At 32.2% G+C, this 13,257-nt stretch overlaps 1 protein-coding gene across 2 annotated transcripts in view; it reads left to right on the top strand.

Annotated features, from left to right (window-relative positions):
• The window catches only part of CSMD3 (CUB and Sushi multiple domains 3), a 1,575,929-nt gene that overhangs the window by 1,009,967 nt on the left and 552,705 nt on the right, over nt 1-13,257 (top strand). For both annotated transcript variants that reach the window (XM_031954893.1, XM_031954946.1), the window contains one exon: nt 6,335-6,473. In XM_031954893.1, the coding sequence (XP_031810753.1) occupies nt 6,335-6,473 (139 nt within the window). The remainder of the gene's footprint in view (nt 1-6,334; nt 6,474-13,257) is intronic.

Here is a 13,257-nt window from a genome sequence, read left to right as displayed (position 1 = left end):
ATTGAAATGCAAATGCCTCTGAAAGGGTTAACACATTAATTTATTTGTTATTATTTGTCTTTTGTTTCTCCAGGTAATTAAAGTGTCTGAAAACAGATTTTGATAGGAGGAGGGTGCTGAGAGTACTAAGTGAAAGGAGAAAGGGTATTATTGAAGGGGCAAAAAAAGTAAAGATTAAGGGAAGTTGTGAAATTCAGAAATAAACACCAAGAAATTGAGGTTCCAGCTGCATGCAGAAATACCAGCTCATTAAGAATCACAAATCAAATATCCAATAGATCCTAGGTCAAGCCCCATTTGCTCATTGTTTGGATATAGATTGACTTAGATTGAATGTAAATAGCAGTCATTTCTACTTTGACTAGAAACCCTGAGGGTCTTCCTGTCCCAAATTTATTCATCTTTATTTGTTTTTTTTTTTTTTTTTTATTATTTTGGATTAAGTGAAAGAGGAGATTCTTTACCTTAATTGTTACCTATCCTTAATCACTGAATGAGTGCTGCCTCAGTGTAACCAAGACCTGTTGAAGATCTTAACTTAAAAAGGCCAAAATTTTCCATTTCATCCAGGGCTATCTCCAGTTATCTCGATCTGTATCTGGCTACTGGACCCAGTTGCCTCTGGAAGGGAAAGTGAGACAGAAGACCTTGCACAGCCTTCCCTCACTTAAATCCAATTCACTTGCAAGTCATAGCATCACCTCCCTGATATGTCATCAAGCTCTTCCAGAACAAAGGACAAACAATATAATAGTCACAATTATTGCACAGTCAATCCTTTGTTATCTGAATTAATGGAAGTATTATATTTGAATTTGAATATTAATGTAGAGGTCCATAGTTCTGTCACTGGTCTATATCTCAATCCCAGATGCAGGCATGGCTGTTCAGACATTAATATCTTTCACTTATATAATTGAGTATGAAAATTTAAGCAATGTTTTTTTGTTTTTTTTTTTTGTAATTTCCCTCCCTCCCTAATTTAGCCAAACTAATGGTGGTATGATCCCTCACACACTACTCCTTCCATGTGCATGCATTCAAGTAATGATCTAGGACATTTGGAAGGAATCTTGATGACACAAAAAGCACCTTTCTCATCCTTGTTTGCTATTCACATCCACTTCATTTAAATCTTCTCAGCTTATTGTATTATAAATCCCTTTGGGAATCCAGGAAATCTATAGATCCTTTCTCAGAATATTTTTCCTTAAAAAATTGAAGGAAATGCTGAGTTTCATTTAGAAATAAGTCAGTCAACATAAAAAGAGGTTATTCTCATTCTATCCAAATTCATGGATCTTCCTGAACTATATCCATAAATACCTTCATAAACAACCCTTATTTTAAATGATCTTAGTTTCTTTGTAACTTTTACTGAAGATTAAGTTGTGAGATAGTAGCAATAAACTTAACTTGGAGATGTTCTTTTTTAGTTCTTCAGTGAAAATTTAAAGTATTACACACAGGTCCTAATGACAGAAGATAGACTGTTATGCCACAGTTCTTTTTAACTGTCTTGACTTGGTTTCCCTACACTAGTTTCCCTTGTCTCAATAAATTCCTTTGGTTATAACCCACTCCTGGTCCATTAAGATTGGGAACCGTTTACTCTAAGGTTATAAATTGTTAGCAAGATAAACAAGAAGAGCAGACCCTTCCCTGTTCTCAATAATTTACAATATCCCTCTAAAATATTTCAAGATACCTCATTGACATCTTTATCTCTGGGTATTCAGACATCCTGTCTCTGGGCTTTTAGGATTTATGGTCTCCCCCCATCCTGAAAGAAGTTTTCCTGGGCTTCTTACCCCTTCTTTGTTTCTAAAGAGTATTTAAGAAGCTGGGTTCCTCCCATTCATTGCTGGAGGCTATATGACAGTCTCCTCCAGCCCTGGGACCAACATGGATTCCGTGGTCCATGTATATCTTTATCTGACTGGATAATTTGAGACAAGAGTCCTGTCCAGTCAAATATACTCTCCAATTAATAAAATATTGAAAACTCTCTAATCTCTCTGCTGCCTCAGTTTCTCCGGCATTACAAGACTGTAACCATGTCCATATGGTGCCCATTTAGAAATATTTGTATTGTGGAGGAGAGAGTGATTTATATGTGTTGCTTATTAAGAGAAAGTTTTGGGATGATTATAAAAGTTTTGTAATGCTGGAGAAACTGAGGCAAGGTAGAGATTAAAGAGTTTTTAATATTTTATATGGATTTCTGTGAGGGAAAGATTTTCTAGGACCAAAGGATCCATTTTGGCCCCAGGGCTGATGTCTTGTTCAGCATCAGCACCAGCATCAGTATCAGCAAGGAATGTGAGATTCCAATGAATTATATATGTCTCCATAGATAAGGGTAGGCAAGGGGTGGAGTAAATGGTGGGAATTTCCAAGAAGGGAACATCAATCCAGTTCTGACAGGGTGGGGATAGGACCATAAATTCTTGACAACTTAGGAGTTCTTAGGAGCCAGGAAGTCTGAACTCCCCCTTATCAAATTACAGGAGACAAGATTGGAAACCTCACCACATTTTAAGTCTGACTATTTTGTTGTGACTTAGAGACACAGTGGGTAGAGTGCTGGGCTTGCAATCAGGAAGATTGATTTTTTCTGAGTTCAAATCTGACCTCTGACACTTTCTAGTTTTGTGACCCTGGGCAAGTCATTTAACCTTGTTTGCCTCAGTTTCCTTATCTGTAAATGAACTGGAAAGGGAAATGCCAAAACCCTACAGTATCTTTACCAAGAAGATTCCAAATGGTTTCATGAAGATTCAGACACCTTTAGCTGAAATGATTGAACAGCAACAAGAACTATCTGATATAAGAACCTGGAAATTTTGCTAGATATATAGGTGTTTTTTTTTTTTTTCAGCACTGTTTCTGTTATTCAAGGACTTCCCACAAAAAAAAAATCCTTTTCTGTATCTTTCCTGCAATCTTTTCTTCATTTTATGTCATAAGCATGTTATATGTTAATCATAATCATATCTTGAGATCTCTAAATAGCATGATGGTATATTTCTCCTACCAATATAATTAAATATAGAAATATATAGGCAAGTACAATATTATTTGTCTCAATTTCTTAATTTTTCTTATAATTGAAAAATATTTTTGAAACCATTTAAACTTCCTGGCTCTAAAATTGTGAAATACACATCTTAATTCCTTCTCATGCATATTTTATTTTTGTTTTAGTATTAAAACTACTTATAGCTTTTTCCCCCTTAATAATGTTTTTTTGGAATGAAATTTTCATTTGCTTTTACTATTATTTACTAATTACTACTTATAAGCACCTCTGGAAACTTCTTGAACTTTTTCAGACTTTAAAATGACATGTATTTTATGTAGTAGCCACACAGTCTTCTCCCTACCCCACATATACAAGCATCTTTCAGATAATTCTAATCAGTATATTTGCTTTGAGAAGATTTGTAGTTTTCTTTCTCTTCTTCCAAATAATTCATGCTCATTTTAAGATTACACTGATTACAAAGATTGGAACCTTCTCTTCTCCGTTTCTACATACAAATCTAGTTTGTGGCCTACATTATTAGTTGGTAATTATAACAGTTCCTTCCAATCTGACAGTGTTTCAATATTCTCCCTCAATGTTTCTTATTTTCTAGTAATAAGTCTCTATTTGGGGAATGCCTTACTGAATATTATCTCTATTTAAGTGGTTCAAGAGTTTAAGAATAAATCCCCTATTTCCATCATCTAATCATCATGTATATAGAATTCTTGTCCCTGTAAAAGCACAACATTATTTGAAAGATAAGGATAGTATAGCAAAAAGAGCACTGATTTTAGAGGCAGAGATTCTGAATTCTAAACCTGATTATGCTAATTACTTGATGAAATTGGGCAAATTATTTAATGTCTATATGCCTTAGTTTCCTCATCTGTGCAATGAGAGTGTTGGACTAGATAAAGCATTCTTAATCCTTTATTATATCTTAAACCTTTTAAAAAGTTTGGTGAAACTTATCAATCCTTTTTTAAAATAATGCTTATTACTTATGCTCATAATTAAAGGAAATGTTTAATTTCAGTCAGAGATCATTGAAAATAAAGATATATTTTTCCAATTCAAGTTTATAGAACCCCAGAAACTTATTTATGGACCTCTTATGGTTCAGTGGCTTTAGAGTAAGACTTTTTTATTTTTAATAAATTATAAATGGTCTAAGATCTCTTATCCATTTAAATTTATAATCTTATAATTTTGTAGGAAAAGTTACTAAGGAAATAGACATGATTTCTCATTGGTAGAGTTTTTGATCTGGTACTTATTAGCCATATGAGGTATTTATTCTCTCAAATTTAATGATGCAATAACCACCATTTTACACATGAAAAAACAATAACAATTAAGGCACAGATTTCAGAAGTAGCTCAGAATCAATATTCAAAACAGAGTCCCTACTACAATACCCAAGAAGTGTTCCCCCTCTTTCATTGAAAATCTCCACTGAAGGAGGATCTCTGCTGAAGCTATCCTTTTCACTTTTTTATTGGATTGTTAGTAACATGTATGAAGTTAATTCTATTAGGAAAGCTTTCAAGACAAGTAGAATGTTGAAATAATACTTGAAAAACACAATGAAAACAGCTTGGTGGAAAGGTTCCAGATTTCGAGATCTGAGAATTCCCAATGTTTAGAATTGTAGAAAGACTTTCTAATAATTCAGTATTGACAATGAACATATGTGATACAGCAGAGATTCAAATTTTTTTATTTGTTTGTTTGTTTGTTTTGCCTTTGTATTCCTAACTTAACAGAGTACTTGGTACACAGTAGATATTTAATAAATGCTTGTTTACTTGTGGGTTTATGAAAGATTAAATTAGAGAGAATGTAGTTTGGAGTGGTAGAAAAAGAATTAGATTGGGCATGAAAAGTCCTTTGTTGTCACCCTGACTGCCATTGATTAATTGAGTAAATCATGTATTTAACCTTTCTGGGAATCCATTTCCTCTCACACAAAATGGAGGTGTATATATGATAAATGATTTTAAAGCAGGGATTGTCCACTTGAGATTTATGAAGTCTCTAGGATTCCATATATAGACTTCAGGAAGTACATGAATTTGAATGGGAAAAATATATTCTCCCAAGACAGTTGGTTTCCTTTGTAATACTGTGTGTTTTGTTTTGTATTTTAAAGAGCATTATTATGGGAATGGCTCCATAAGCTTCACTAGTTTGCCTGTTGAGTACTTATCATACATACATACACACACATACATTTTAAGAATTTCTTCTTTATGAGCAGAACCAAGAGAATCTTGTACATAGCAGCAACAAGATTATGCAATGATGAATTGTGAGGTACTTGGCTCTTTTCAACAATGAGGTGATTCAAGGCAATTCTACTAGACTTGTGATGGAAAGAGCCATTGATATCCAAAGAGAAACTAGAATGTGGGTGGGATATGGAAATTAAATGTGGCTGGAAATTTAGTGTTTTTACCTTTGTTGTTGTTTGTTTGCTTATTTGTTTGTTTGTTTTTCCTTCTCTCTCTCTCTAATCATGTTTTTCCCCTTTTTGCTCGGATTTTTCTTGCGCAGCATAAGAATTTGGAAATATGTTTAGAAGAATTTCATGTTTAACCTATATTGGATTGTTTGCTGTCTAGAGGAAGGGGGGGAAAGGAAGGGAGGGAGGAAAATTTTGAACAAAGATTGTTCAAAGGTGAATGTTGAAAACTATCTTTGATAGATATATATTATAGATAGATCTATATATATATAGATATACATAGATATATATTATAGATAGATCTATATATATAGATCTATATTATAGATAGATCTATATATATATATATATATACATAGATATATATTATAGATAGATCTATATATATAGATCTATATTATAGATAGATCTATATATATAGATATATATTCCCAGTTGTTTTATTTTCCTTAGGCCTTATGGATAAAATGAGAGAATTGACATAACAAAGGTCCCTTTCATATCCAAATGCAGTGATGCTTTTCAGACTGAAAAAAATTATATTAGGGTTCTGTGTATGGGAAATTAGTAAAGGATGTTATTTTGAAACTTGAGCAGGGGGAAAATATTATTTGACCCACTGAGTGTAAATAATATTCTAAGAAGTAACTGACTAATTTTAGAGCATAAGCTAATTTAATATCAAATAATTAATTACATGTTTAGAAGCATTTATAATACTTAACTCAAAAGCAGGCTTTTCAAATATCCACATGTACAATATTGCTGACAATTACTCTTAACATCCTTAAAAAAAAACATCTTATTCTTAATTTTCTTATTTCTTTGAATTTTAGCTCCATGTGGTGGACATTTTTCCTCTCCTAGTGGAGTGATCCTTTCCCCAGGATGGCCAGGTTATTACAAAGACTCCTTGAATTGTGAATGGGTGATTGAAGCTGAACCTGGACACTCTATCAAAATTACATTCGAAAGGTCTTGACAAATACTTTTCTTTGTTTTTTTTTTAAGTTGTAACTATAAAAATTGTTGATATTTTCCAAAAAATTTCAAATTATGGTATAATAAGATTGCATTTTATAATTGTATAGCTTTCATATTTGACTTTCTTTAAGCTTTCAGCATATTCTTAAGTTAATTTTCTGTGTTAAATGTTGCAGTATACAACTGAGATATGCATGCATGACCTTTATACTTTATAGAAATGTACACTATTGAGTTATGCATCTGTGACCTTTAGTTTAATGAGTTTAGTTGTGCCATATTTTGAAAGGCACGTGAATGCTGCTGTTGACTTTCATGAGGCAAAGGTATTGTGAATACATTCAAATCAACACTATGCTTTAGTTTCAGATAATTACAATCTATCCTAGCTACCTGAACTTACCTGCCCTTCAAAAGAGCATGGGTGAATCTCATACTGTGATTATGGTAACATAGCATAGGAGTTCAACCCTTCATAGGTCAGAAAAGTTATTTGAAATCTTTTCCCCTAAAAGCCTTATTTTCAACTTGACATATCTTTCTTATTCTCCTGTTAGATCACTATCTGGTAAGATGGGGAGGTTCATACAGACTAACAACGAAGTTTAACTATCTTTAAGAAATCAAACATTACTCAAAATACTTCCTTATAGACAAATAATTCAGAAAGAAATCTCCTTACAATATATTTTTTGCTTAATACTCCCTTATAGACAAATAATTCAGAAAGAAATCTTATGAAATATATTTTTTCTTTATATATTAAGGTGGTAATATTCATGCCCACAGGCCATACAAATAATGACTGTTGTACTGAAATGACTTTTTTTTTACAATTGTTTATGTTATTTTTTTTTAAAGTATTTTGCTTTGTATATTCTTTTCTTTTGCATTGTACAAAGTAGTAGGCAAATATCTCAGTCCAATTTCTCTACAATGAGAATAATATTTTGTGTAAAAATCCCAAATGTAATAGCAGAATGCTTCTGATTACATTCATGGTATTTTTAATCTATTGGCATAGTGAACAGAGCATTGGGCTTAGTTTGAAACACCTGGGTTCAAATCCCACAGCTACTAATTTTGTGAGTTGTGGCATGTAACCTAAACCATCTGTGAATATTTCCTCATCTCTAAGATGAGGAATTTTATTTGATTTTCTCTAAGGCCTGTCGAGTCTTCAATCTATGAATCTATGATCCCATATAATAGAGTAGAGATTAGGTGATTTTTATTAAATTTGAAATGTCAAAATCCAGTGCTGCATTATCAGTGTTAATTAGAACCCATATTTGAAATCAGCTTGCTTGATAAAAAGTTCAATTTAGAACTTCATATACTATTTACAAATAGTACAAGAAAATGAGAAGTAATTTATATTTTACTTTACATTAGGCATATTTATATACTTATATATGTATGCACATATATGTATAAATAAACACATGTATATACAAGTATTGTATTTACTTATATTTTGGAAATGATTCTTAAGAAAGATACTTAGAGTGAAATGAGCAGAACCAAGAGATCATTATATACATCAACAATGATACTGTATGAAGAGGTAATCTGATGGAAGTGGATTTCTTTGACAAAGAGATCTAATTCAGTTTCAATTGATCAATGATGGACAGAAGCAGCTACACCCAAAGAAAAAACACTGGGAAATGAATGTAAACTGTTTGCATTTTTTTGTTTTTCTTCCCGGGTTATTTTTACCTTCTGAATCCAATTCTCCCTATGCAACAAGAAAACTGTTTGGTTCTGCACACATACATTGTATCTAGGATATACTAGGACATATTCAACATATATAGGATGGCTTGCTATCTAGGGAAGGGGGTGGAGGGTGGGAGGAAAAAATCGGAACAGAAGTGAGTGCAAAGGATAATGTTGTAAAAAAATTCCCTGGCATGGGTTCTGTCAATAAAAAGTTATTATAATAAATAAATAAATAAATGAAAACAAGGAAAAAAAAAAAAAGAAAGGTACTTAGAAGATAAAGTACTTAATAGGTGATTAGAGAAAGCAATTCAAGAGCAGGAAAGTGATTCCTATTCTGGCCTCCGGGACACTTGTAATATATGTTCTCTATCTTGTTTTGATTTTAATGCTAAATGTTCTCCTTAGTACCACAATAAAAATGCAATGTAAAAAGCAGTGATCTAATTCAATTAATTCAAATAATTATGTATTTATTGCTTATGCTTATTAACTCCTAGAAATAATTCATGATCCTCTGGAGCCAAAGGAAAAAAAAAATTAAGTTACTTTATCTGAATACTTTGTGAGCTCATGTAGTCATTATTAAAACTATAGAAGAATGGACTTCACCTGAATTAGCTTCAACTCAAGTCTAATCACAGATAAAGTAATTCATATCAGTTAAGCCACCTATCATTCCCCATCTATATAGTGACACTTTTTAAAAATTGCCTTCTCTAAATGCCATGATATTGGCATATTCTATTGGATATTCTAAGTTGCTGAGTTTTGCACATATCCAGATTAAAACTAAGTTCTGTTAACATAACTAGTAAGTGTCTAAACTTGGATTTGAACTCAAGTTTTCCTGACTCCAGGTTCAGCATTCTATCCACTCAGTCACCTTGTTACTTTCAAAGGTTTGAAATAGAATATTCTTAACATGAAAAAGCTTGGATACTATGTTGATCATTAAGAGTCCCTTGCCCTTCCTTATATACTGACCTTTGACCAACTCTTTCCTAAGGATTTTGTTCTAGCTCTTGATTATCTATCCCTGAATCAGTTTCCTCACTTATAAACTTGGAATAATATCCATTTACTTCACAGGATTGTTTTAAAGAAAGTATTTTCAAAACTCTAAATCACTATATAACACAAACTATAATTAATAATTCCCCTTGAATTATTATAGAAAATGATAAAATATGCTAGTCCCAAGTCTATACTTTGAAGCAAATATATATATTTCACTTCTTTGTGAAAACTCTCCTAAAACTTGAGAATAATCATCTTTTTTTCTTGTTTTCATACTGAACATCTTCAATTTCTTCAATTATTCACCATATGACCTGATTTTGAACTCTTCCCATGCTGGGTACCCCTCCTTTAGATTTGTTCTAACTTAGGTGCTTTTAAAATGAAGCATCCAGAAATGAATACAATATTCATGATCTGATCTGACCATTCTAAAGTATATTAGGTCCTCTTTATGTAATTAGAGCTTTATCCCTCATTGAATCTTTTTTCCCCTTTTTTTCTCTCTCCCTACTACTAAAAATTATAATTCTTTCTCCCTGGAACTGTCACAATCTTTTGGGGGGATTAACGTTCAGTTCTCTTTTCTAATTCTCCAAATCTTTCTTAATTTTAATATCTACCCTCTACTGATTATTTTCTGATTTATCCTTGTTGCAAATTGTTTGTACAAAGTTACTTGTGCTAAAAGATTGTGAATGCCTTTAAGGCAGAGAATTAACTTTTGCCTTTCTTTACATATCTAGTTCTTTCCATATTACTGGCATATCATGTTTGCCAACTAGCTGACACATTATTAATCTGTCTAGTTGTCCACCTTCTTCTATTCACCTTTGGGATAGGATTAATCGCAGGAATAAAATTCCCCTCTGTTTTTTTCTTCTATCTCAATACAACAGAGTTCTAGACTCTTTAAAACATATACATTTTTAAGAACAAATTTGTATCTTCCATATAAGAGAAATTCAGAAGAAAGGAAGGGGAGTGATTCTTCATCAGGTGAATTTTATTCAGGTAACTGCTCTTTCCAGAAAATACTGTTAAAGACATAGCATCTTAGAAAATGCCTATCAGTTAGTTATAAAAATCTTTAGTTTAGAAAAAAGTTTCAGTCCCAATGAGTGAAAGGGCAGACATTGATGGAGAATCATCTCTTTTCCCTGATAGACCCATAGAAGTCTGACCCATAGAGGAAACACAAGACGAAGACAGGGTTTAGAGAAGATCTCTTAAACCTCACTCTTTAAAACAGGCCCCTTACTCATTAGTCTTATTTATAATAACTTATTCTCAGGACAATCTATGAAATCATTGTAATCTTCAGATAAACGTCACAGAATACACACTTCATATATGAAATCTTAATAACTCATGCTTGATATATTATGACAGGATTTGGTATACAATGATAAATTTCATTTTATATTTAAAAAAAACATGTCATTTGCCTTTTGTTGCTTGAGAACTCATAATACATTGATTGGAAAGTTTATGAAAATGCCTGAGAAGCTAAGTTGGATCATGGTACATTGTTGTTTGTAGTTTTTGTTTCATCAAGAATAATCATTGGCTATTAAAATGCCTGAGAAGATAAGTTGGAACATGGTATATTATTGTTTGTAGTTTTTATTTCATCAAGAATAATCATTGACTATTAATTTTAATAGCTTTTTATTTATAAAATGTATGCATGGGTAATTTTTTCAACATTGACCCTTGTAAAACTTTCTGTTCCAACTTTTTTCCCTCCTTCCTCCCACCCCCTCCCCTAGATGGCAGGTAGTCCAATACATATTAAATATGTTAAAGTATATGTTAAATACAATATATGTATACATATTTATGCAGTTATCTTGCTGCACAAGAAAAATCAAATTAAGAAAAAAAGCTAAAAATAACCTGAGAAGGAAAACAAAAAAGTCAAGCGGACAATAAAAGAAAGAGTGGAAATGCTATGTTGTGATCCACACTCATTCTTTTACTGGGTGTAGTTGGTTTTGTTCATTACTGAACAATCGGAATTGATTTGGATCATCCCATTGTTGAAGAGAGCCACAAACATCAGAATTGATCATCATATGGTATTGTTGTTGAAGTATATAATGATCTCCTGGTTCTGCTAATTTCACTCAACATCAGTTCATGTAAGTCTCTCCAGGCCTCTATGAAATCATTATGCTGGTCATTTCTTAGAGAACAATAATATTCATAACATTCATATACCACAATTTATTCAACCATTCTACCATTGATGGGCATCCATTCAATTTCCAGTTTTTAGCCACTACAAAAAGGACTGCCTCAAACATTTTTCCACATGCAGGATTGACTATCAATTTTAAAGAGAAATGATAAAAAACATAGTTCTAAACTTATCTATTGAACACTATTTTTGGCACTGGATAAATTAGAGGGGGAGCTACTAGATGATAATTTTAATATGAACAACAGTCATTGCGCCTGTATATGACCCTTTAAGAAATGCAAAACGCTTCCTTCCCAAAGTCTTGTGAGTAATGAAAAACTAGAATTTTTGTGACTGTTTATAGATGAAGAAAATGAGACTCTAAAAAATTGTCTTGCCCATTGTCCTACAGGTGTAATCATATGCCCACAACTGTTTTGTTACTGAATATGGCAAGATAAAAGCCCAAGAGGAAAACCACAAATATATTTGAGAAAAGACTAATTTATTAAATTTCAAACTATAATGTTATACAAAATATTCTGTCACTGAGGCATCAGATAATAACATCTTAGGGTGAGGTACTCTGACCAAAGGGTGAAAAAAACAATAGACCACCTGGTCAATCTAGTGAAGAGTCTTTCTATATTTGAGTAATCCTTTTGACTTTGAGAAATCCTTACACTTGTCTTCTTGTGACAGATACATGTTTTACTTCAGAAGCAGCTCTTCCTTTAAGGCTGTCAATTCATTAATAAGCATTTATGAAGAACTTACCATATGCTTAGAGTGCCAGGTATTGGTGCTAATTAAAAGGCAAAAGACAGATACTGCCCTCAAAAAAGTTCACAAGCTAGTGGAAAGACAGAATACAAACTACAAGATCTATAAGAAGCAAGATACAGGATAAGTAGGAAATAATCAACATGGGAAAGGCAGTTGAATTATATGTTGAATATTTCTACACCAAGAGCTTGCATTCAGCTTGTCTAGGCTTTGAGCACCAGAGTCGACTCTTCTCTGCTATAACATCTGAATGGAAGACAGAAGTTCAATATGCTTTGATGACTAGATTTTGTCTCTGTTGTAGGATGATAAAATGTTTAATAAGTATATTATATAACAAATACAAAACCAAACAAACCCCCAAACACCAAAATCCTTATAAATTTGTGCCTCTTGCTTAATGATTTCTAATACAGTCCATTTATAACATACATTCATTTCAGACTTAGAGAATTGCATCCTTATATTCATTTTTCATTCAAGTCTTGCCAATGGAAGGCGTTGTCTCTTAGAACCTATAGCATGCCCAAATCTGGTATTTGAAGGAACTCATTTCTCTGATGCTTCTTGAGCTATTCAAAAAGGAAGCCATATTCTTTATTATTCAACTTTCCTTTAATGTCTATTTTCTCTATTTTGGAATAAGCTGTTTTGTAGCTGTTTTTATGTATTTTTCTTTTCTATCCTCAGAAATCATACAGAAATTGTCCCAAAACTTACCCTTCTTTTCCTGATTCAAAATTCCTTAAACTCTTCATGAAAAGTATGTTATTAGGCACTTGGGAGAAGTTAATGCTATTTCTTCTTGTCTTAGAACTGATAACTTCCAAAGTAACTATGTGGATTAATCTGAATAATCTACCTTGTTATTAAACAAAGGATTTTTCTTTTCTCATGATTTTGAAAGAGACAGTTTAAAGTTTGAGAACAAAATGGAGAATGTTTTTAAAACTAATTTTATTACCAAATGGCATAGGGTGGCCTTTTAAATCAAAACAGCAACATACAATGTAATTTTGTGATCTTTAAGCTATAGCTATGAATAAGAAATGTGTAAAA

Source organism: Sarcophilus harrisii, chromosome 1 (assembly GCF_902635505.1).
Source record: "Sarcophilus harrisii chromosome 1, mSarHar1.11, whole genome shotgun sequence".
NCBI lineage: Eukaryota > Metazoa > Chordata > Mammalia > Dasyuromorphia > Dasyuridae > Sarcophilus > Sarcophilus harrisii.
The sequence above is the reverse complement of the archived record's forward strand: the minus strand, read 5'-3'. Positions and strand labels throughout refer to the sequence as shown.